Source organism: Ornithorhynchus anatinus, chromosome X1 (genome assembly GCF_004115215.2).
Source record: "Ornithorhynchus anatinus isolate Pmale09 chromosome X1, mOrnAna1.pri.v4, whole genome shotgun sequence".
Classification (NCBI taxonomy): domain Eukaryota; kingdom Metazoa; phylum Chordata; class Mammalia; order Monotremata; family Ornithorhynchidae; genus Ornithorhynchus; species Ornithorhynchus anatinus.
In genome coordinates, this window is record NC_041749.1 from 96302504 (window position 1) to 96328958 (window position 26455).

The window sequence follows — 26455 nt, forward strand, 5'->3', positions numbered from 1 at the left end:
TTTTTTCCAAGCACAAACAGAAATTCAAAAAATATCACAGGCAGGAGAGCCAAATACATTCATTCAAAATATACAGGCAGTATCAATTGAGCCTATTATTTTCAATCTGGATAGAAAATAACTCCAGTATGATTCTCTCTTTTATTTTCTTCTTTAAGGTGTTAAACAATTGTGTCAATGTTATCTTGCTTTTGCTAACCCATTTTCTGCCTCCCCATACACACTTTCCTTAATCCCTACATCTCCTTGCAAAAGTCAATGTTCATTTTGAAATCTCTCAGTCAAATTATGAACATTGTACTACAGGATGAAACCAAGCTGAATTTCATGTACGGTGCTGAAGTTCACAGTTACAGGTTCCTACCTTTTGTGGGGATAGGAGAAGAACAGTTTTCCCCATGACCCAACCTGCATACATCAGAATACAGGAACTCACTTGCCATGCTTTCGCCTGTATCTGTGTAATCAAGGAACACACCAAATGTAAGAACAAGTCTTTAACACCTTGCTAAAATGCTACATCACAAATTCATTCTCTAGGTAACTGTATTCATAAATCAATAAAACCAATTTCTCCTGCACTATAAATTCAATGTTGAGACTGGTTACGTCCCAATCATGTCGATATTGAAAAAAGATGAAAACAAATCCTTCAATTTCTGCATATTTTAACTAGAAATGCCACTTACTGCAACAAACATTTAAATTTTTCATGCTCCCCTGCACTTTTAAAGAAATTGAGTAGTTAAGAATTTAAAGTTACCCATGAAAGACACATGACTAAGATTTTTCAATCAGTGGTATGTATTGAGTGCTTATTGTGTAGAGCACCGTACTAGGTGCCTGGGAGAGTAAAATGGTGGTATTTGGTGGTATTTGTTAAGCGCTTACTATGTGCAAAGCACTGTTCTAAGCGCTGGGGGATACAAGGTAATCAGGTTGTCCCACGTGGGGCTCACAGTTTTAATCCCCATTTTTACAGATGAGGTAACTGAGGCACAGAGAAGTTAAGTGACTTGCCCAAAGTCACACAGCTGGCAAGTGGCAGAGCCGGGATTCAAACCCCTGAACTCTGACTCCCAAGCCCGCGCTCTTTCCACTGTACCACGCTGCTTCTCTGCAACAATACAACAATACAATACAATACATACAATACAATACAAAACAATACAACAATACAACAGAGTTGGTAGACACGATCTCGGAATCCAAGGAGCTTACAGTCTAGAGGGGGAGATAGACATTAAAATAAATTACAGATAGGGGAAATGGCAGAGTATTAAGATAGATACATGAGTGCTGTGGGGCTGAGGGCAAGGTGATTATCAAGAGCTTGGAGGGTACAGAACCCAGTACATAGGTAACAGAAGGGAGAGGGAGTAGCAGAAATGAGGACTTTGTTGGAGAAGGCCTCTTGGAGATGTGACTTTAGAATGACTTTGAAGGTGGAGAGAGTGGTGGTCTATCAGACTGATTGGGAGAGAGGGCAAGGAGTCATAGCAGGATGGAAGATATCAAGGTAGAACTAGTAAGTTGGCACTAGAGGAGCGAAGTGTTCAAGCTGGGCTCTAGTAGGAGCAGCATGGCTTAGTGGAAAGAGCACGGGCTTGGGAGTCGGAGGTCGTGGGCCACATGTCAGCTGTGTGACTTTGGGCAAGTCACTTAACTTCTCTGTGCCTCACTTACCTCATCTGTAAAATGGAGATTGAGAATGTGAGCCCCACGTGGAGCAACCTGATAACCTTGTATCTACCCCAGCACTTAGAACAGTGCTCGGCATATAGTAAGCACTAAGCAGATACCATCATTATTATTATCATAATTATTATTAGGAGATCCTTGAGGTAGGAGTAGAAGGGGAAATGAGTAGGAGGGGGAGAGCTGAAGGACTTGCTTCAGTAGCTTTCAATACAACATACTAAATAGAAGGGACTTTTAAGGTACATTATCAACAGTATTTATTGAGCACTCCAATCAATAGTATTTACTGAGCATCTGAGCATTTATTGAGAAGCCTCATGGTCTAGTGGAAAGATCCTGGGGCTGCGAATCACCACTCTTGGATTCTAATCTTGGCTCTGCCACCTGCCTGCTTTGTGACTTTGGGCAAGTCACTTAACTTCTCTGTGCCTCAGTTACCTCATCTGTAAAATGGGGATCAAATCCCTGCTCTCCCTCTTACTTATGAGAACCCCTTATAATAATAATAAAAATAACAATAACAATGTTATTTGTTAAGCGCTTACTATGAGCCAAGCAGTGCTCTAAGCACTGGGATAGACACAAGGTAATCAGGTTGCCCCACGTGGGGCTCACAGTCTTAATCCCCATTTTACAGATGAGGGAACTGTGGCACAGAGAAATTAAGTGACTCGTTCAAAGTCCCTCAGCTGACAAGCAGCGGAGCAGGGATTAGAACCCACAACCTCTGACTCCCAATCCTGGGCTCTTTCCACTATGGGACAAAGACTGTGTCTGATCTGATTATCCTATATCTACCCCAGCACTCAGAACAGTGCAGTGCTTGACACATAGTATAAATGCTTAACAACTTCTACAAATTATTATGATTTTCTGTGTGCAGAGCACTTCACGCCTGGAAGAGTAAAAAGTTACATGACATGGCCCCTGCCCTCAAGTAGCTCACAGAAAAAGATAGACACAAAATAATCCATATATAAGAGGATGTAAAAAAGTAGAACCATGAATTTGCGACTAGGTAAGGGCTTCGATAGTACAGGTTTCAAATCAATATAGCCATAAATGCTGAGATAGTACTTTGTGCTAAGCACTGTACTAGCTGCTTGGGAGGGGTGAAAGTAAATAAATGGTCTTACCTGTATCTCCATGACATGACAAGTTATTGCAAGCATGTAGTGAAACATGATGTCATGGGCTGGGCAAGATTAATGCATGGGGCAAAAATTAAAATGGGAGAGAAGGTGCTGGGTCTGGAGGCCAGGCACCCCAGCTCTTCCCTGGCCTCCCACCTGCTGGGCAGAGGAAAAAAATCCCCAGGCAAGAGTCCTCACCTTCTTCACTTTCTCCCCCCGTCCTGCCCCTCCATATGTGGAGCGCTCTTTTCCCACAGCCTGGTGGGAGTACAGCCTTCCTCTCGAACCCAAAGTTTGCCTCTGGGTGACCATGGTGGGGGGTGTGGAGTGCCGGCCTGGAGGGTCCCTCCCTCCTCCCCCCTCCAGGAAGCCCTCTGATTACCTCCTCCCTGGAACACCGCTTTGGCTTCCACCTAATTTTAACAGCAGTGGCAGGGCGAGGGAAGAAGGGAAGGAAGGAGGGAAGAAAGGATGGTAGGAAGGAAAGGAAGGGAAATAAGGAAAGGAAGGAAGAAAGGGGATATGGAGCTGGCCACTGCCTCCTTCTTCGGTCCAGAAGCCTCCCAATTGCCAGGCAAAGGGTAGGTACAGCAATGGGACAGGTACCATGAAGACTGGGCAGCTAAGCAGGGGCTGCTGAGGGATTGGGCTAAACAAGACCAGGCTGGGGAGGCGCCACACAGCAGAACCCTGCACTTCTCAAATATCAAACTTCCTGGCAATGCTCACTCCTATCTAGTCCCTCCTGTGGTGCAGAGCCACAGTGAAGCAGTAATAGCCCTACCGGAAGAAAGCAGCATGGCCAAATGGAAAGAGCATAGGTCTGGGAGGCAGAGAACCTGGGTTCTAATCCCAGCTCTGCCATTTGTCAGCTTCATGACCTTAGACAAGTCACTTCACTTCTCGGTGTCTCCGTTTCCTCATCTTTAAAATGGGGGTTCAATTTCTATTCTCTCTCCTCAGACTGCGAGTCCCATGTGGGACAGAGACTTTGCCCGACTGGATTACTGTATATGTACCCCAGTGCTTAGTACAGTGCATGACAAAGAGTAAGCGCTTAACAAATATATTACTGTCATCATTGTTATTATTACAGGCTGGCTATAGGTGCACAACAATGGCTAGGATACCCTCAGCTACCACTTACAGCTGCACTTGATATCCCCCTCCCAGGTCAGTGTGAAGTCTGGCTCTTAGTTTTTACTGAAACCACGTTTCTGAGTTACGGTTTACTTTCACCACAGGTGCTTAGAGAATTTAAAACATCTTTGCCCTCAGGGACCTTATAATCAAGTGGGGGAGACAAGAAGAAAGTGACACACCAGTTAGGCACAGGCCTTTCCTACTGGTAGTAGTGAAATCAAATTAGCTGACATGAGTGCAGTGAGGGGAGGAATCACAAAGATGAGTAAAATTCATAGTCCAAGATTTGAAAAAGAAAACAAGAGCCGCACACCTCAGCTAAAATAGCCAGGTCTTATTTCTCAGATTAGATCCTGCTGGGTACTATGAAAACCAGAAATATTTCAAGGAACCATTGACAAATATTTTCATTCTAGAAACAATCAGCTTGAGCCCACCCAAGGCAGATATGTGAGTGCTATAGTTAGGACAAAAAGAAAAGTCAAGGGAGTCAAAGAAGTGAAATCAATCTGTCAACATACATTGTTCACCTCAGCATTTCTTTTATAGAGCATCATTTACAACCACAAAAATCCTGCTACTATATTAACAAGAATTTTAAGCCATCTAGGTGACCTACCTGGAAATGCAGTGTCATTGGGAAGCTTATCTACTTCTAAGATAAAATCATCTTTGAAGAATAGGTAGCCCACTATGGAGAACAGGTAGACCAAGATCAGGGCCAGAACAGCAGTTAGAATGATCGAACGTCCATTCCGGGTGACACTTTTAATGACGTTAAGTAAGGTCTCTTCTCTGTACACCAAATCAAAAAGCTTAAAAAAGGGAGCAGAAGGAGGGTCAATAATTCCCAGAATTCAATTACTATAGTTTTCACAAGGAATGCTTATTTGATTTCTAAAGCACTTGAGGTAGTGTTTCAAACAATGAACATTTTAAAGGTTATAACAGTAAAAATTAGTAGGGCGAGTGGGAGCAATGAAAAGCGGATAGGAAGGGTAATTAAGGGAGGAAGTATATGAGCACAAAGGGGAAGGAGGAGTAGGAAGAAGGAAGCAAAAGCAACAACTTCAGATAATAATAGATAAAGTGAATGGCCTAATCACCTAGGCTTATCTGAAAGCCATGAGAGTGATTGAGGTGGCATCCGAGGGTGGGGTATGGAAAGGAGCTGGGAGGTCCCTTCCTGTTGGGGGGATCGTGGTCCAATATACCAGGTCATTCCAGCACCACGGACTCTGGGTCGGCCCCCAGCAGAAGAGAGGCTCTGGAGGAGAGTTCTGTCTGCCTAAATCCAGACTCAGCCAGGGCTGGCTACCACCCAGCTGACAAACTGTCTCTGTTTCAAGAAGGAGCTGTGGTGCTGGAGAACTGGAAGTGTCCAGCAGTCTACAAGATCCCTCTCTCCCCTGACAGAAACAGGTTTCCTTCCTCTTCTGGTGCAGTGGCAGTGCAGAGGTTCTGCCACGATGGGTACTGGCAGGCAGCATAGTTTAGTGATCTACTGTGCCTCAGTACAGTGCCTGGCACATAGTAAGTGCTTAACAAATACTATTAAAAAAAAGAGGGAGGGTATTGGTCTGGGAGTCAAGGCATGGCTTCTATTACCCGATCCTAGCACTTAATACAGAGCTTTGCACCCAACTAGTGCTCAATAACACCATCGACTGACGGATTAGTAGACAGTACTAGCACTTCCTCGCCTGCCATGTAACCTCGGCCCTCTACCAGGGGAATGGCAGCGACTGCTCCCTCCACACCCTCCTTGGGGGCAAGAGGTTTGGACAATGGGGTGGGCCCACTGGGGAGGGGGCTGTGGCCTGGAGCCGGCTGTGGAGTAAGGATGGGCATCGGGGTGGCACATATGGTTCCCGTGTAAGTGCGTTGTGGGCAGGGAATGTGTCTACCCACTCTGTTGTACTCTCCCAAGTGCATAGTACAGTGCTCTGCACAGAGTAAGTGCTCAATAAATACCACTGACTGATTGGCTGATTCCAGCGGGGGCAGGGTCTTCAGCCAGGATTCTCCAGTTGGCTCCAGAGGAGCAACAGGAGCCGCAGGCCACAGGAGTCTGTGGGTCCAATTCCCTCCCTCCCTCCCCTGGCAGCACAGATCAATTGATGCTGTTTGGGCTGGGTCAAGTGCTTAGTAGAGTGCTCTGCACACATCAGGCATGCAATAAATACTATGGATTGATTGACTAAATGAACATGAGATCATTTTTGAGAAGCACTTTGGAAAAATGAAAGCACTAAAAAATTTCAAGATAGTATTATCATTATCATTACTTAGCCAGATCAGAACAGTCAGGGGCAAGGACTTGGCTAAGTTGGGCTCCTGAACCGTTGTGGGCAGGGAACGTGTCTGTTACTCTGTTACAGTGTACTCTCCCACAAGCTTAGTACAGTGCTTTGCACACAGAAAGTGTTCAATAAATATGATTGATTGATTGATGTGTAAGCACTCTGGATCTTTCTGGTGGGCAGGAGGTTTCCACGCTGACAGGTTTCCCTACGGTCTGGCCCAGTATTAGTGCTGTGACACTTTTGATTTTTATTAACAGCCTTCTTTGCAACCTATCTTTTAGGAGCAGCCCAATTTCTTTTAGATCCCCAGTCAGTAAGCCTGGGCTAATTTGCATGTGAGTTTTAATGGTTTCTGTTTTAATGGTTTCAGATGCACAAAGACTGCTTTTCATTACCATAAAAAAGGACAGATGTACCTGAGGTCTCAGCCACATCAAGCCCAGGGAGTTAGTAAAAATTTTGGATAGGGCTGACAAAGGGGCGGGTAGAAGTTACCAACCAATTTCTTCTTCTTAAATGCTTCTACAAGCGAGTGGATCTAGGGTAAAATCTGTGGAATCTCTGAGCCTCTCATCTTCTCTCATTTCTAGATTATAGATTTGAAAGCATCAAAGTAAGCTGCACAATGTAAAGTGTTCATTAAAAGAAAAAAATAACTTTTCTTCAGTCCTCTAAGGAGAGAACTGAGGTGAGCTAGTAGCTAGGAAAATAAAATCTGTCAAAAGCCCACTGCCAGGTTAAAGCCCAAGAACTAGAGATTTCTCTGAAAGTAGCCTCTCCCCACCACACGATCCAGGGGGCAAATTGGCACTGGGACAATGAGGAATTAGGCTGATAAACACCCCCCCCCCCCTTCCCCAGCTTTGTGCAGGCTGAGCTGCTTTCAGAGGGCCCCAGTCTGAATTTACCCTTATGGCTTTTTGAGGACATGAGTTAGAATGCATTGTGCATTCTCAAGTGGGCCATATACAATGCACCTTTGGTTCTCGACCTACTCACAGATTTTGAGTGGTCTCTAAGGGGGATTGACAAATGTGCACAAAGAGGCTGAGACAAAGATGTACTCAGTGATGCAGCTCTGCATTTTCTAAGTGGGAAAGTCTCAAAGCCTCCCAGAAAACCCACTGCTTCACCAATGTATTGCTATGTGAACTGAAAAAGAAAAGAAAAGAATCCTCTCTGCTCTACCTGGTAACAGCCAACACCAAAGGACAAGCTAATCTTGAGAGGCCCGCCATCCTTGAAACCAAAAATTGAGGAAGAGTTTAGTTCACTTTAAAACATCTTGCCTAAGATTTTTTTTTTCCTTTTCTTTTCTGGATGGAATTTTGAAGCGAGAAAGTGTCTCAGGAAAGCCTGGACCAGGGCCATTACCCTTGCTCTGTCCTCTGCCAATTCTATCTCAAATGTTCATCTCACATTTATGTTTTTATATACTCATTTAGATTGTAAATCCCTTAATCAGTTTCTCTGATAGGTGTGTTTATGGATTAGCAGACTGCTATTTGTTTGATGTAGTTTCATGCTGGGAAAGGCGACATCTAGTCAGCTTCAAAATTTAGACTCCAAGACTCTGCATTCTAATCCAAACAACAAGGGAGTGAGCAGTTAATTGATTTTGTTATTAAAAATCTGCCCACCAGGAAGTGGACTGAACCAACTCAATTTACATAAACTACTAAGACATTAACTACCCAGCTTGGATTTGAACTAAATAACTTTTATCAAAGGTCTCCTGTCTCAGTGGGCTCACTGTGTTCCTTGTCCTGGACCTCTGAAGTTGGAAAATCATTACTATACAGCCACTAAATGTTTATGTCTGAATCACTGATCAAAGTCAAATACAGTGAGCCGGATCGTAACAGTCCAAAAATGTCTTCCAGTCAAAAGAGAAGCAGTGTGGCCTAGTGTGAAGAGCATAGGCCTGGGAGTCAGAAACTTGGGTTTTAATCTGGGCTCCACCACTTTTCTGCTGTGTGTGACCTTGGGCAAGTCACTTAACAAATACCATTAAAAAGAAAGTGCCCGGCATTGTTCTAAGCGCTGGGGTAGATACAAGCTAATCAATTTGGACACAGTCCATGTGGCTCACAGTCTTAATTCCCATTTTACAGATGAGGTAACTGAGGCCCAGAGAAGTTAAGTAACTTTCCTAAGGTCACACAGCAGACAAATGGCAGGGCCAGTATTGTGAGAAGCAGCATGGTGTAGTGAATAGAGTATTGGCCTGGGAGTCAGAAGGACATGAGTTCTAATCCTGGCTTCACCGCTTGTCTGCTGTGTGACCTTGGGCAAGTCACTTCACTGTGCTGCAGTTACCTGATCTGTAAAATGGGTATTGAGACTGTGAGCCCCACATGGAACAGGGACTGTCCCCAACTCGATCTGCTTGTATGCACCCCAGTGCTTAGTACAGTGCCTGGCATATAGTAAGCACATAACAAATACTATTACTATTATTATTGTTGTTGTTGTTATTAAAACCTAGGTTCTTCTGACTCCCAGGTCCATGGTCTATCCATGAAGCCACACTGCTTCTCTGTGCCTCAGTTTCCTCATCTGTAAAATGGGGATTAAGACTGTGAGCCCCGTGTGGGACATAGACTATGTCCAACTTGATTAGCTTTTATCCAACCCAGTCTTAATACAGTGCCTGACACATAGTGCTTCACAAAAATACCTCTAAAAATAGTAAATTGAGGGGAATTTTCTGTTATAAAGAATTGATTTTTCTAAAGGAAAGAAAGCACTAAAATACTAATTTTAAGAACAGCATTTAGAACAAAACAGTATCTTTCAGGGGGAGGCTTCCCTGCCTAATCCCTAGTCTAAGCATCTCCTCCTCACCTATTACCTGACCTATTTCCCTTCGTAACCCAAGCACTGTGTATGGCTGAGTTTCAACAAATTATACAGTATATAGTTTCCTTTATGTTAATGAGTGAAGGAAATATCTTCCACATAGAAAAGGTCATAGAATCCCACTGTAAGTTAATCAACCAATCAACCAATGGTATTTATTGCACGCTTACTGTATGCAGAGCACTTGTACTAAGGGTATGGCAGAGTACAATACAGTAGAGTTGTTAGACTCGATCCCTGCCCTCAAAGAGTTTACAGTCTAATCGAGGAGCTTTTCAACAGTTGCAGAGCTTCAAACCTGAACATATACCTACCAGTAAACTGTAGAAGAACTCATGAACAAAGAGCCCCATGGCACAAATCAGCAGGTATAACAGATGATAAAGAAATTCGACATCCAGAATCATAGCTCTGTATCCTCTTGTGAATGTTCCACAGTTACCCACAAAGCTCATGAGGAAAATGATTTTATTACAAACCTAAGAACAATCACAGGAAACATCAGATGAAAGTGGGTCTACCAAAACCTAAGGAAAATTTGAAAAGTCAGTGGTAAAATCCAAAATCAACACACATCAATGACTGCAGCAGTAACTGGTCGAGACTCAAAGTAATGCAGACATTTTACATAATTTGGGGCTGCTTATTTTGACTGCACAGAGCGTGTACTAATCTCCAAACATAATTTGGCTGCTTGCTGTGCAAAGAAAAATTTATATTTCTCAAAAGTCACCTAGTTATTTTGCCTAGTAGACACATCTGAACTACTACATTAACATGAAATGCTGCTATGAGTGCAAGTATGTATGGTGCTCATGAGAAAAACATTAATTTCTAACACTGTGATATGAACAAGTCAAACACAAAATCGGTCAAAAACTATCATCCGTAAGATCATTATTATCAAAAATATCTAATTAGTTTCTATTGTGCACATGGCACCTAAGATACAGAAGAATCGAGAACAGAAGATGTATTAATTTCCCTCGCTTCTTCCTTTAAAGTCTTTCTGGCCTTGGTTTCATGGATCCAGCTTTATCCTGTTTTTCATAAATGACCCCTCCCCTCTATCTCCCTTGTTGCTACCTTTTCCTCTCTCCTCACCCTGAAAACAGTGAGAGTCCCCCAGGATTCGATTCTGGGTCCTTTGATTGTCCTTTACATTCACCCTCTCAAAAAACCTATGTACTCATATGGTTTCAATTACCAATTCTGAGGTGCCCCTCAAATCTGCATCTACAACATGGACCGCTCACCTGTTCTCTAGACCCCCTCCCCTTCACCCCCAACAAAATTCTGGGATTATGGAGGATCCCAGAGACAGCTTCATGGCACTGTCATTGCTATCACGGCTGTTGTCAGCTCCCAGAGAAAGTCTCAGAAATGCTTGAGTGTACTTGGAGGGTATAGGGAGGAGGAGAAGGAGTAGGAGGAGGGAGTGGGTCGGGAGGGGGTGGAGAAGGGGAAGGAGATTCCACAGGGTCTTGCTGAAATGGACAGAGGCCTTTCCCACCCCTGATTCACTTTGGCCTAAAGGGGATGAATACACACTTACAGTGACCACCCTTCCTGCTGGTCTACTAATGCTGCTTAAAAAAGACCCCAAACATTTTCAACCCATTTTTACTCTGAATAATCCATACTTTTCATCTCCAAACAAATTTCGTGGGGACATAAATGAAGTTACACTGAAAGGTGGATCGCAGAAAAATGCCAATGAAACCGTTCTATACTTACATTGAAAGCACCAAGAAGAAACAACGTGGGCTGTAAACCTACTGAAAATATTAGCCGTAGAATCGTAGAAGCAATTAATGCGCGAATGCCATGGGGCTTAGGGAGGGCTATAACAATGGCCAAAGAGATCAACATAGCTGTCCACAGTAATCCTGATAAGTGCGGCTCTAGCGTACCTAGTAGGAACAAAGAACGGGTCCTTCAGATCAATCTTTTCACCTACTGTAAGCTGCAGACACAAAATTCATTTCCCCAACTTTTCTTAAATAACACCCCATTCTGTTTATTTGAATGCCATTTTTTCATATCCCACACTGAACAATTCAGCTTTAAAATCCCATTAACAGCCAAACTTGACCTCTTCCTTTACGCGAAAAGAGCCTGATGGAAAATTGAAAAGGGAGGAGGTGAAGCCTCTAGTGCCTGCATCAGTAACCCCAAAATGGGGGAAGACGACTGCATTTATCTTTAGCCTCACCCTACCCAGGGAGCCGTGTAGCAATGTGGGCTGTTGCCCACAGTGGGGCTGAGCGAGAGGATGTTGATGACTCAGTGGAACCTACTACCCCTAATGGAAAAACAAATTAAGTCCAGGTCCTGCTTTTGACATGCTCTCTCTTCCCTCAAGTCCTAAACTTAATAGGAGGCAGTCTGCCGAAGAACCAACTACGCCATTTTGGCAGCATCTTAGGTGTCTCGGCAGCCCCTTATTTAGAAATGCACTGCTCACTGCAATTGGCAAGGGGCTAGAAGGGACTCAAAAAAGTGCCCTACTTTCTTAAATGCACACAGTGTGGAAGAGATCCGCTTTTTCATCCACGCATCCACTTAGGGACAAAAGAGGAACAAGTCCTGTTGTCTTTGAATAGCAAGGTCAGAAATGTGTATGTATTTTAGAGAAGCCACATGGCCTAGTGGAAAGAGCATGGGCCTAGGAGTCAGAGGTCCTGGGTTCTAATCCCAGCTCTGCACGTATCCGCTGTGTGACTTTGGGCAAGTCACTTAATTTCTCTGTGCCTCAGTTACCTCATCTGTAAAATGGGGATTAAATCCTACTCCCCCCTACTTAGACTGTGAGCTCAGGTAGAACAGAGACTCTCTCCAACCGAATTAACTTGTATCCCTACTCCAGTGCTCAGAACAGTGCTTGGCCCATAGTAAGTGCTTAACAAGTACCATAAGCATCACCATAATTATTGTATCATACTTGCTGTCACAGAGCTTGTACCAGTTTTTGTCAACTCACTCTATTTCTATTTAGAGTATCCCTCGAGACGGTCTGGTTGTATAACATGAGGCATCATGGCTAAAAATATACTTCAGTTAAACAATCATAAAAAAACCCTCTAAAATGCTGTCACATTCCGTGTCTACTTCAAACGTAAACAAGTAGCACTTCACAATTAAGGCCTCTTATGTAAAAGAGTTTCACATCTTCAATCTCTTGGTATTGCAGCATGACCCAAGAGAAAGAGAGACAGAAGACACAAATTCCTTCTAACTTTAGAATCTGCAGTTTTGTCTACAAGAATGTGTTGGTGTTTTAGCTCAGATGGCACGGGACTACAAAATTAAGAGTGTCTTTCTCCTGAGCTTTTTTCTTGCAAGGATCCTTGAAAATGCGATTTCACTGGAACTGGGCAGAATAAAGCCCTGATTGAAAAGCTAACATATCCTTGACATTAGAATTCCAGGAAGTGTAATATCTTTTCACTACCAATAAAATAACATGAACAAAGTTTCCTAAAAGTAGTAAAACTCAGTTCCAGCAGGATAAGAAATATATGAAAGTACTATGTCATTCAAAAGAAAGAAAGTCACTTGAAAGAAGAAGGGGGAAAGAAAAACAGGGTTCCAATTGGTCACCCTGCTTAATAAAGGTTTTAACTTCCTGCTGTAAAAGCTTAGTACAGTGCCCAAGCGCTTAGTACAGTGTTCTGCACGCAGCAAGCGCTTCATAAATATGATTGAATGAATGAAAAATGGGACTATATTTTCTTCAATCATCATAGCAGGTCCAAAAATGCAACAGGAAATGAAAAAAAATCTGAAGTTGTCTACAGTCCAAGCTTTTGAAAGACCGCACTGTAGGTTATTCATCATCGGTAAAATAAGCAGAAAAATAGGATACTTTAGAAAGCAACTCTTAAGACCAGCTCGGTGGTCTAGCAGCAGTATGTTGCACTGTCTTATAAGGTGAGGTGAAAAACAGAAGGCCTCGATGCACATAAAATGTTAATCTAACATGCTCAAAAAAACCACCAGGAACCTTGTGGAAAGCAGCATATTCACGACAGGACTTAGGAAGGGCTCTGGGTCTAAAGATAAACTAGATTTGGGACAGATGATAATATCATATTCCCAGTCAGTACTAAGTTTAGTCCAAACCTGAAGGTTGTGGTTTCAGAGAGACAGAGATCAGAGAACAAGTGAAGAAATTTTCTGATCCATTCTGCATAATTTAGGTGTTGAGAAAAAAAATCTCAATAGGGCACAATTTAATGGATTGACTGCAAGCTACTATTCCCTCAGGTCAGATCTTCATTAGCTGGCTCGTAAAAGGGCTAATCACCTCTTGTGAGCAAATAAATCAAAATGAAGACCTGTAAAGTCAGATGTAAAAAAAAAAACAAACAGCAGGTCTACTCTTATCAGCCTTTCACAAAGGGAAAATTACTTAGAGTTTTGATTCAAAAATGACTAGTAGCATAAGTACTTAAAATTCATCGGTTCCTGAAAAGTATTAGGGAGTTTCCCTCATTTTCCCTCCAGTCAACAATTAGAAAATGTGGTGAATAAAACTTGCTATAAAATCATTTTTAATGAAAGCAGAAGGAAGAAAATCAAACAGTCATGCTGCAATGGTCAAAAGCTTTATTATCCTGGACAATGAAATGAGAACTTGCCAAATGCATCATTGTATTATCAAGTTCTCTACCAGAATGACAGAATGTTAACTATTGCACCAAGCTGTATTGATATGACAAATCATCCCTTACTTAATTTGCTTAATTATGAGCAAATTCCAATCACTGATGCATTCCAATCAAAGAAAAAAAAATCTTATTTCATTAGAGCACAGTTAGTGTTGGGAGCAGAGCTAGGGACAATGTTAATGATTGGTCTTGATGACATCTGGAAGGTCAATACTGATTATGACCACTGACCTGCCAATGATTGACATTAAGGCTATCCTGTTGTGAGGATAGACTGTAAGCTTGGTGTGGGCAGGGATCGTCTCTCTTTATTGCTGAATTGTGCTTTCCAAGTGCTTAGTACAGTGTTCTGCACACAGTAAATGCTCAATGAATACAACTGAATGAATGAATGAATAATACGACCCGCAATTTGCTTAGTTAAGACTTCACCTCTTTTCTAATGCTCAATGAATACAACTGAATGAATGAATGAATAATACGACCCGCAATTTGCTTAGTTAAGACTTCACCTCTTTTCTTGTTAATCGACGGGGCAATTTCATAGCTGGGCAGACATGCCACACATTTTAGATTTGAGGATCGAACAAATCAGCATATAATTGCACATGGCACGACTCTTCAAAATGAATCACTCCACTCTATTAGTTTCTGTGGTGGTATGTTTTGGTAATAACAATAATTGTGGTATTTGGCAGGCACTTACTATGCATTTAGCACTATACTAAGCAGTTGGGTAGATATAAGGTATTCAGGTTGCACAGAGTTCCTGATCCACATGGAGCTCACAGTCAGTAATGTTCCTACGTAGTTTTCTATGCCATCCGATCTCAAATTCCAGGAGCTTTCTTTTAATTTAAAACTTGGGTCAGGGAATCAATAGACATGTTTTAATGACTTTATTTAGTGCTGTAATAGCTTAGAAGCTGTTCTAGTCTAATGACTTCAAATATTAAGTAGGACTGATAATTCAGTCAGTGAAATAAGAAAGTCATTTCTAGCTTTTCATATCTCTCATTTTGGGCTCTTTTCTCATATCATGCAACCAACATTCACTCTAGGCAGGTGGAAATAGATGCAAGAGCCTCTACCAAAAATCCTCTGATGGAAAATTAAACTGAAAATAATATATCCCTGGAGGCGCATTAGGTGGCAGAAAATGAGACTGAAATAACGCTAGAGAGGTGCAGGCTTACAATACCTGCCATTGGAAATTCACCAATCCAAGGGCCATCGAAATGTAATTAAGCAATTTATAGGGGAGATGAAGGGGGACACAGAGCTGTGAAAGTGCCCACTGAATTAGTTTATCTTTCCTGGTAAAATACAGACAAGAGTGCTCACCACAGGGAGTTACAGAGAGATTTTTGGCATGTTGAAGACTAAGACTTATAAAGATTTTATTAGGTGCACAACTTTTAGGGAGGAAAAAAAAGTAAAAGGAACAGTGTTCTTCAGACACTATGAAATCTCCAATATGTAGAGTGAGACTTCCCTCAGATTCCTCAGACTTGAATGAATACCAGATCAGGGGTTTTTTTGGTATTTTTTTTTTTTGCTAATGCATCCTCATGCAACTTCTATACTGCTTTCTTTCTTTGTCCTTTTCCATATTTCAATTCCATTAGTAGCTTTATGAAAAGAGTGTATTAAACACTGGAGATTAAAAACAAAAATCCCAGTTTAATCAAGCGTTGCATGGATCGGGACTCCCAAAGCATACACAGAAGTGTACAAGTTAATCACTGCATTACATTTAAACTACAGAGAATAGTCATCCTAGTTCACTGTAATATTTTCATTTGAAATAAAAAAAAAGTCGGTACCTCCTCTGACTCCTTTAAATGGGTAGAAAAATGCCACGAGAAGATTCATCAGAACAGCCAAGTTAAAGGAAATACTGCTCCAAAAGGACATGTTGCGAGAACACCAGTACAAGACAGGTTGAGCTGCAGAAAGAGAGAAAAAGCTTATTCAAGCCATCATCGACAGTATTTACTGAGCACCTACTGAGTGGAAAGCATTGCGCTAAGCACTTGGGGGACATCCAGAAGACATAATTCTTGCCCTCAAGGAGCTAACACTCCACTCTGTGGGAAAATTCGGAGACTTTTGCCCCTTGAAGGACCCCTCCATGCACCTTCTTTCGGCTTCCTGAACAGAAATTAAAAAATTGATATTTGTTTCTAAATCAATTTAACGGATGTCCAGAAGTGTAGATTTTTTTCCTATGGTGTCTGTTAAGTGCTTACTATGTGCCGGGCACTGTGCTGACACTGGGGCAGATGCAAGCTAATCAGGTTGAACATAGTCCATGTTCCACAGGGGGTTCACAATCTTAATCCTCATTTTACAGATGAAGTACTTGAGGTCCAGAGAAGTGAAGTGACTTGCCCAAGGTCATACAGCAGAGAAGTGGCAGAGCTGGGATTAGAACCCTGGCCCTACTGACTCCCAGGCCCATGCTCTATCGATTAGACCACGCTGCTTCTCTAATCTTCAGTACTCGTACAATGACGATGATAATAATAATAATAATAGTAGTGACGATGACGATAGACAAAATGTTTTGGGAAAAATGCTCGAAAGACAACACAATGGCAGTGTCTGGCCTTGGTGGATCCTGGGTCTAAGAGCCACACCCCCTGCCCAATGCCTTTGGAAATCTCAACCTATCTTGCTGAAATGGGGCATGAGGAAGCTGTAGCAGCATTTAGAATGTATGACAGTTGTGACTGCTGTGGCCTAGCTGGACTAGGCTAAGCCCAATCCAGTCCACAACACTGCCAGAAACAGGACCTGGTGGTCTGGCCCAGCCTATGCAGGGTTCAGACCGTAGGGAAAAGTGGAGGGGTTGGAAAGGTCTCAAACTGCAAAGGATGAGTAGCAGATACTTTTGACTAGATCCTAAAATCATGACCTGTAACTGACACTCTACATAAAAAAAAGTTGCTTGCCACAGTTCAAGCATTAGACTGTATTTTCAACACAGTGTCACACTGCAGTCTTAACCAATAAAGTGATACTTTAGTTTAGCCTGCTGCATAAAAGTAGAGGGATGGTTAAAAAAAAATCTATTAGTTTCTGTGGAGGTGCCAGAAGTTGACTTTCCAAAAATATAGTCGCATATATATATTTTGCTTTACTCTGGATGCAGGTGTCACACAGACAAGAATTATTCTCTACCATATTATTTCAACAGAACGACCAATCTATCCATTATATTTATCGAGCATCTGGGTGTGCAAACCACTGCACTAAGCACTTGGGAGAGTACAATATAACAGAGTTGGTAGACACTTTCCCTTCATTAAGTGTAGGCAACAGCCAGACACCAATCAAATAAATGATCCTATTACCTATTCTACAGTGGGCCTACCTATTTAAAGTTTCCTCTCCAAAATAAACTCCAGCTAATTAATTACCAGGTAGTTTTTAGTTGCACTTAAGCATGTGCAACATTCCAATATATGAGAGTGATTTCATTTTCTAACCAAATTCAGGGTGAAAATGAACATCAAAAGTAATTAGGAACAGTCAACATTAACCATAAGAACACAACATAAAGGCAAGTTTACTCCCTATAAACCTTCAAGTGTACGCTAGAAGCTGAGGGACCTTTTTTTGCCTTTTGGCTGCTTCAGTTAGTTATTTTGGCAAATTAGAAAGGAGGAGGTATTTTCCTTGAAGACTAAGAAAGCTTCTGGTATGTTCCCCTAGGAAAAAATATCAGCCTTTTTTCTTTTCTTTTTTAAATGGTATTTGTTAAGCACTTACTATGTACCAGACACTGTACTAAGTTCTGGGGTAGATACGAGATAATCAGATTGGACCAGTCCATGTCCCACATGGGGCTCAGAGTCTTAATTCTCATTTTACAGATGAGGTAACTGAGACACAGAGAAGCTTAAGTGACTTGCTCAAGATCACACAGCACTCAAGTGGCAGAGCCGGGATTAGAACCCAGATCCTTCTGACACTTGGGACCGTGCTCTTTCCACTAGGCCATGCTACTTCTCAGATACTTGTCACCTGTCATCTGAGAGGCAATGTTTCCAAACAGAATGGTAGAACACAGAGAAAAGAGGTTAAGTGTAAATTAAAATAAGCAACCAGAAAAATATGACCCAATGTTCCAGGCCTTTATTTCCATCCCTAACAAAACCTAGTGAGCATACTTCCCTAGTACGCTCGTAACAGCAGGCATAGGATGAAATCAGTATAGATAACAGTAAATCCATTTGTGAACTACCCACTTCAAATCTCATTTGTATGAGATTTTCCATCCATTTAACAAGTTAGTATATATTATATATTATGAATTAATTTGTTGGTCTGGTACTGAAAAAATCTGAGACATGCTAAACAAGTCCCTGTAGGCTATTACATCTAGAAAGCCTGCTTTGTTTTTAATTGCACCCTCTACTTTGGATCTATTAAGAAAGTGGTGAAAATTTTCTGGATCTACTACACAATTTATTGAATTGTGAGTCACGCTTCTTCATAGTCTGAAATACAGATAGGCATTGGCCTGACTTTTTATAAATCCAAGACTTATATTTCTGAATTTACATTTTAATATGTGTGGTGACACAAGGCCCAGATTTGTTCGAGTATGTGGAGAGAGAAATTCTATGTTACAGATGAAAAACCAACTCCCCCGAAGATGTTTTGGGTATGCATCCAAATCCTAGATATTTATCAGGAAATGGTGATGAATACAATACCCTCAGAATATACAAAGGTAACCACCCAAAAATACCAGACAACCACTGTTCAGTGTACTTTCCCCTAGCTTTCTGTGTGGTGAACTTAAAATATTCTGAATGTGATATGGCAGTGTTTTACTTATCGCCATTTCCTAATACATAGCAAGGGTTTGGCTTTAACAATGTGTCCTCCTCCCAACCACTTTTCAATGTACCTGTTAAAAGAGGATATCTTTTGCCCCTTTCTTACTGACCAAAAATATGCAGAAATGCAATTATAATAAATGTTTTCATCTGATAACATTTTTTTCCTTTTCCTACCAATGTGAATATTTAAATAAATCATTAATTACAATTTTTCCTTATCTAACCAGAAGAGAGCCTTGAAGCCAATTAAAGTCAAGCAGCCGACTGTCTATAGTTACGATTTATCTCAATGGGTGTCATGAGGACCACGGGGAAAATGGCATTAGCTTCACCTCTACAGCTTTTTTTTTTTGGTGGGGGGAGTGGGGAGTTGCTTAGTTGGCCTACCCCACCCTCTGGAGTCAGGAAAGCATGAATTATTTATTCAATCATATTTATTTATATAAATATTTATTTATTTAATTAATCAATGGTATGTATTGAGTGCTCTCTGTGCAGAGCACTGTGCTAAGCAAATTGGAGAGAACAACAGAATTGAGAGTTCCACCTTGGCTCCACCTCTAGGACCCTACAGGCAGGAGGGGAAAGGTAATGAGAACATAGCAGCTGCATTTCTGGACCTCAAAGAACACCAGGAGTTGGATATGGGTCTTCACTGTACACGCAGGATCTGGGTGTGGGTGGCGATTAATGGGGAATGGGTGAGGGGTCAGAACTCTTGGACTGCGTGGCTGCTGTCGGACCAGCATTTACCACTGTGGCAACAAAAAATAAAACAAGGTTGTTTCTGTGGAGGCTGTGGTCACAGTTGGCTGTGACTGGCAGAACTTGGTCAGCTGCTTTTACCCCCAGTAGGCTACCGCTTGTATAGTCCCATAGGGCCCGTGCAGCCGGAGCTAAGGCAAGCATAAAGATGGGTTCAGGGTGAGGACACCTGCTCGTGACTGACCTTGGTTCCCAGTAAGGACCAGAGGGATGATGACAGTGACTACTACTTTGTTTTGTTTTGTTTTATTGTCTGTCTCCCCCATTTAGACTGTGAGCCCGTTGTTGCGCAGGGATTGTCTCTATCCGTTGCCGAATTGTACATTCCAAGCGCTAGTACAGTGCTCTGCACATAGTAAGCGCTCAATAAATACTACTGACTAAATGAGCGATGGATGGGGATCTTTGGGATCTTTTCCTTCTTGTTCCTTAGCCTCTTTCTCTCTCCCTCCCATCTTCTGCTCTCCACTTCCGTCCTCTTTTCCTCCCACATAACCTATGTCCAATTGCCCTGGGCCTTATTCTTTGACTTGGAAAGGAAGCAGCATGGCCCAGTGGAAAGAACATGGGCCTGGGAGTCAGAGAACCTGGGTTCTAATCCCAGCTCTATCATCTGTTGCTGTGTAACCCTGGGCAAGTCACTTCACTTCTCTGGGCTTCAGTTTCCTCACCTGTGAAATGGGGATTAAATCCTACTTCCTCCTTTTTAGGCTGTGAGCCTCAAGTGAGAGAGGGACTGTGTCAAACCGGATGATCTTGTACCTTCCCCAGCACTTAGTACAGTTCATGGCACATAGTAAGTGCTTACAAATAATTATAATTATATATGTTACATAATTATATAATAAAACATTATTATCATTATTGTAGCTCCCAAGACTTCTACCATGCTTTCTTAAAAGCTGCTGAAGGGAAAACAAATGCCATCTCTCCCTTATTCTCTGCTTATGTATTCAAGGGAAGAATCACTCTGGGTAATAGCAGTTTACACTTCCCCATCTCCTCAAGCCTCTTTCATGTGGATGGTTGGGAAGGGATCAAGGCCAGACCTCCACACTAACTGCAGAATAATAATGATAATAATATTTATTAAGCGCTTAATAGGTGCCAAGCACAGTACTAAGCGCTGGGATATATACAAAAGAATCAAGTTGACCACACAGTCCCTGTCCCTCTTGAGGCTCACAGTAAAAAAGGACCATCCAGCTTTTCCCCACCAAAGTCACTTAGCCATGGCTGCCATTGTGTCCTGCACTGCCAAATAGTTCTTCCTCCCACTAGTTAGTCCACAGAGAGAAGCCGGCATGGGCTTAAAACAACCTGTTCTCCGTGATTGAAATTGAGAGAATTGGACAGATTGTGTATAGGCTTCTCTGTTGCCATGATAAAGTTCTTTTAAAAGTTTGTATCAGACTTTGGTATCATTCAAAGCTCCAAAGCCTTTCAAAGGTAAAGTCTAGCAATGTGCTCCTGCTATACAATTGAGAGTCTGGGCAAAAATAGATCACAACAATGCTGGACTCTGAGCTCAAGACCTGGGATTCATGTTTTCAAATAAAAACTCAGATACTGACTAAGTCATACAAATAAAATGTGATACTTTTAGGTTTCTCCCAACAGTTGATACCAAGGTTTCAGTCAAAGCTCAAGGTTCACATGAAAGAACTAATGAAAACCCAGGGCTGAGAAACCCTCTGGGAAAGCCCTATAAAAGTGTTTGAAACATGTAATTTTAGTCTAATAAGTCAGGAGGTCTAAATGGGACTCATTTGTAAGCTATGACACAACTAATGCTGCAAGCAATTCCACTGCCTACCAAAGAACAGAGTTACTGAGGTTCACACAACTAAGGTATCCAGGATAAGGAATAACAAAATATCAAAAAATCCAGAGCAGGTGTCTATCTAGGATACAGACCTTAAAAAAATGCTAAAATCCAAAGCAGGTATGGAAGTAGTTAGAAATACACCTATCCAAGACTCTCTTCCAATGCACATTCATAAGATAAAGTACTTCCTTCGATTTCAAAATGTAGATATTAAAAACACAGAAAAGAAGCAGCGTGACCTAGTGGAAAAAGCCTGGGAGTCAAAGTAGCATGGCCTAGTGGATAGAGCTGGGAGTCAGAAAGACCTGGGTTCTAATCCCAGCTTGACCACTTATCTACTTTGTGATCTTGGGCAAGTCACTTAACTTGTCTGTGCCTCAGTTACCTCATCTGAAAAATGGGGATCGTGATTGTGAACTCCATGTGGTACAGGGACTATGTCCTACCTGATTAGCTTGTATCTACCCCAGCACTTAAAACAGTGCCTGGCACATAGAAAGCACTTAAGAAATACCATTAAAAAAAAACTACCTGGATTCTAATCCCAGCTTTGTTACTTGTCTGCTGGGTGACCTTGGGTAAGTCACTTAACTTCTCTGTGCCTCAGCTACCTCATCTGTAAAATGGGGATTAAAACTGAGCCTCATATGGGACATGGACCATGTCCAACCTGATTATTTTATATCTACCCCAGTGCTTAGTACATACCTGGCACTTAGTAAGTGCTTAACAAATACCATAAAAAAGAGAATCCTGTCAGGAAGCCTCTAGTGAAATCACCCAAAGGACAGCAGCATCTGTAAAGACCTCTTATTGAACAACACTGTCAATAATCATTCTGGCTCTTTGGGGCTGGAATTAATTTTCAATAAATTCATGCCTCTGAAGAAAAATGCCCCATACAGCCCAGTTTTAGTGCTTGTTGGCAGGGGGCAAAGTTCATGTCAGGTTGAAAATTGTTTCTCAATAGCTCTTATTATATGCTAACCATAGAGTGAGCTGCCAGTTGTGATGCTACATGATAGGTTGAAAACTGTCAGGTCCAAGTTAGGTATACAAGGTGATTGGAGGATGGAATTGAGTCTTTGGGTGGCCTCCCAATTGGCCCCTGGCTCCAGCTGATTTTCAGCTACTTACTGCCCAGAGGGGATGGAGGCCCTGTGCTTTCACCCTTCCTCGGCCAAGAGCCTGCTGGGCAGACAAGACTGATATGCTCTTGGTAACTCTGGTGAACTTGTTGATGTAGGCAGGGGTGAGGAAAGCAGGGCTAGTAGAACCAGCTTGAAAAACACTGCTCTTCTGTAAAGGGCATAATCCCTACAAATGCCTGGGTTTACCCTGAGAAAATTTCTAGTTGATTTGTTCACCATGGACATACCTAATGGAGAATTCAGACCCATAGTAAATTTTGAACTTGTTTGGCTTGTCTACATGGAATCAATTAATCAATCATAATTACTGAGTGCTTACTGTGTGCAGAGCATTGTACTAATTGCTTGGGAGAGTAATAATGATAATAATAATAATTGGGGTATTGGTTAAGTGCTTACTATGTGCCAGGCACTGTACTAAGCGCTGGGGTGGATACATGCAAATTGGGTTGGACATAGTCCCCGTCCAATTTGGGGCTCACAGTCTCAATCCTCATTTTACAGATGAGGTATCTGAGGCCCAAAGAACAGATGTGACTTGCCCCAGGTCACACAGCAGATAAGTGGCAGAGCTGGGATTAGAACCCATTACAAATCTGCCTCCCAGATCTGTGCTCTATCCATTATGTCATACTGCTTTAACAGAGCTGGTAAACACATTCCCTGCCCACAATGAGTTTACAGTTTAGAGGAGACAGGCATTAATATAAAGAAATTATGGGTATGCACATAAGTGCTGAGGGGCTGAGGAAGGGGTGTATAAAGGGTGCATGGAATAAGTCAACCAATTACTTAATCCTCCCCTTTGTTTATAGAGGGAAACAGTCAATGGTAGACCAATCAAACAATCATTAATCAATGGAATGTATTGAGTGCTTATTGTGTGCTGAGCACTGTACTAGGTGTTTGGGAGAGAATACCGAGTTGATTGTCACTTTCCTTGCCCACAAGGGGCTTACAGTCTAGAGGTAGAGACAGACAGTGAAATAACTGATAGGACAAATGGGAGGTTATAGGGGATTTGTACATAAATGTTGTGGGGTTGAAGGTGGGGTGAATAGCAAGTGCTTAAGGGGTGCAGATCCAACTGCATAGGTGATGCAGAAGGGAGGGCGAATAGGAGAAATGAGGCCTAGTCAGGAAAAGTCTCCTGGTAGATGTGTGCTTTATTTGAGGTTTGCCCCTTCCAGATTCCATCTAAAACCAGACTTTTCTTACTGAAAAATTATCTTAAAAGAAACATACATGCTCCTTGCAGACATGTCTCTCATCCTTCAAAGCCTTGGAATCAAATGCAAAGGTTTCAACTGATGAAAATGTTCGTCACCTACCTCTTAATTTCTTCTGCCAATTCATTTCATTGAAAAGATCTTCCGATCTCAAGAAAAAGTCATTGATTTTGCTCCCTTGCTCATCCCTCTCTGTGGTGTAGTATATCCGGAGTTTTGATTCCTTAGTGAGGAACTCACATATACTGGGCACTGGAAAGACTATTTGCTCCATTGTGCGGTCTAATCGAACGATCTAAAGGAGATAAATGACATTGAATGGTTATTTCCACTCCTGCCTTGGATCCTAAGAGTGTTGTACTTGAAAAACATCAGGAAGGAACTTTAAAAATTGGTTAAATTATTTCTTATAAGACTCAGATCAGTTTCATATGACTCTGAAATATCTTATTTTACACTCTAATGCCTTTATCACTTGATAGCGGGTTAATATTCCAATCATCCTAAATCTTCCATTCTGGAGAAAAATTAATGTTTTATGTCATGTACTAAGGAAATTCTAGGTTAGAGGATCTTATCAAGGATCTAATCCTTTTAAAACCATTTAAATTTACTTTAAAATGGTTCTATTTAGGATTTATCAAATCATAGGCAAAGAAATACAAAATTTTAAATTTCATATTCAGCAACATAGAAGCCCAGGAGAGAGTAAAATAAAACACTGTGCACTCTCAATTCTGTATCTTAACACATTTTGCTTTAACTGAAGTTTCTAAGATAGCCTCATGTTAGACAACTCAACAGAGAAGTACTGGACAGTAACATAATGATCTTGGATGTGAAATAGCTAGGCATAATAGACAGCACAGGAGGAAGTAATGGTCACATCTGCCTGAGGCAGATACTTTGGAAAGTAATATTCTGAGGCAAAACTAATGTCAAGTACCAGTATTTAATGATAATAATAATGATGATAATGATGCTAATGGTAATTGTGATATTTGTTAATCACTTAACATGTGCCAAGCAATATAATCAGGTGATACAGAGAGTCTGTCCTAAATGGGACCCCCAGTCTAAGGGGGTGCACAAAAGATTAATGCTTTGGCACTCCAAAAATAATCCTACCTTCAAACCCACCCAGAAGCCATGACATCAGCAGGTCCACCTAACTGTCATAGAGATTTTAGGGACTTTTCCACAACTCAATTTTGCTGCTCTTTCCCTTACTGTACTGCAAAGTCCTGGAAGCAACTGTCAAACATGACCCAGGACCAATAAATACAGAAGCAGGAGAGCAATGAGGGGGGTGGGGGGAAAAACAATCTGCACCATCTAAAACATGATGCCGTTGAGTCTTATTGGGATGAATAGAAACCAAGAAGTATCACTATCAAATCTCCCAAACGTCAGCTGCCTAACATATGCGAAAATGTGATGACCATTAAAAGCATATGCTGGGACGTCTGCCCCGTGCAGACACATCCAGCGTGTTAAGTTTCTATCCTCTGAAAAAGATAAAAACCAAGTTCCTTTTGACTAGTCAGCATGGAGAAACCTAGATCTGTGAAAAGGTAATATAAAGACTCATTGGAATTCTTCAAAAACTCAAGACCATCTATTTTTTCAAAAATCAGTGTTGCTTGAAAAATTCAATTCTGTTGTCAGGAGCTTGATGATAAGGAAGTCTTGAGTTCAAAAGCCCTGTTCCAACAATGATACCACGTTGAAGGTCATTTTATGTCTCTGGGTCCCACATTTCTCGGCAGTAAGCTTCAGAGAAGCTCCAAATTCTTTTATAGAGCTTCTGAAGTGGACAAGTTAATTTAAGTCAAATTCTCATTCCCCTTTCATTTCATTGCTTATCCTGTAACTGTCCTGAGTTCACTATACTTGTACCTCAATTTGAGCGGTGTGCTTGGCGTAGAATTCCAGAGCTTCATCTCCTTCTACCTGACCTCCAGGTTTCAGCATGTTCTGAAGTTCTTTGTTATGACGAGCCAACTGGAAGGCAAGAGTGGAAAAGAAATAGAAAAGACCCAATTTTTCTTGATTACTGGAAAAAAAAACTCATTTCTGAATTTTGGTATACATAAAAAAGTACATATGCCTGGCAAAGCTGTGAGTAGGAGGGCAAAGGTGACAGGAGGCTTGTTATATTCCAACTAGGTGCTATTTACACAACAGCTATTTTGGGAGCTAGTCAGAACATAGATTGGAACACTTATGCCCACACTGAATTCTCTACTGTTTTCTTTATCCAGGCAGAGGAAAGGACTTTCAGTATTTAGGCCTAACCTCATATACCCTCCCATCCTAAACTTCCAGAAACTCTATCAGCTGGCTGGATACTGGCAAAGGGGAAGAATGGCCATTTCATAATAGTGGAGACACATGTCCTGACTCATTAGGGGTACGTCAATGTTTTTGATTCAGTTTTAAAAGTTAAATAATGATTGTCTGCTATTTGCCTCAGGCAATATGCACAAAGAGAGTTACTGTGGTAAATACTTTGCCATTTAAGGGACTGCCAACCACATGTGCAATATTTTTATGATCTCGTATCCTAAGAACAACAAGAAGTGCCAAAACCCTAGGATAGCACATCTACTTGAACAACTCAAGTGAAAGGGATGAGGAAAGCAATTACCCAACAGAGGCACTGACTTGTGATATTCACAAAAAACACTGTGTGTGTTCACAAACATTGTACAGACATGCCTTAATTGGAAAAGGGGGAAGCTTCTAAAAACAAAAAAAGAAACATTCAAAAACCCTGAGAGTAGAACTGGGAATTATAGCTTCTTT

General features: G+C 41.6%; 1 protein-coding gene across 9 annotated transcripts in view; it reads right to left on the bottom strand.

Moving 5' to 3' along the window:
* ITPR1 (inositol 1,4,5-trisphosphate receptor type 1) overlaps positions 1–26455 on the bottom strand; it is a 336719-nt gene that overhangs the window by 37774 nt on the left and 272490 nt on the right. For all 9 annotated transcript variants that reach the window (XM_029050132.1, XM_029050131.1, XM_029050126.1 and 6 more), the window contains 7 exons: positions 25547–25651; positions 23750–23942; positions 15645–15767; positions 10883–11058; positions 9460–9624; positions 4597–4792; positions 365–457 (listed from right to left, as the gene is read on the bottom strand). In XM_029050132.1, the coding sequence (XP_028905965.1) occupies positions 365–457; positions 4597–4792; positions 9460–9624; positions 10883–11058; positions 15645–15767; positions 23750–23942; positions 25547–25651 (1051 nt within the window). The remainder of the gene's footprint in view (positions 1–364; positions 458–4596; positions 4793–9459; positions 9625–10882; positions 11059–15644; positions 15768–23749; positions 23943–25546; positions 25652–26455) is intronic.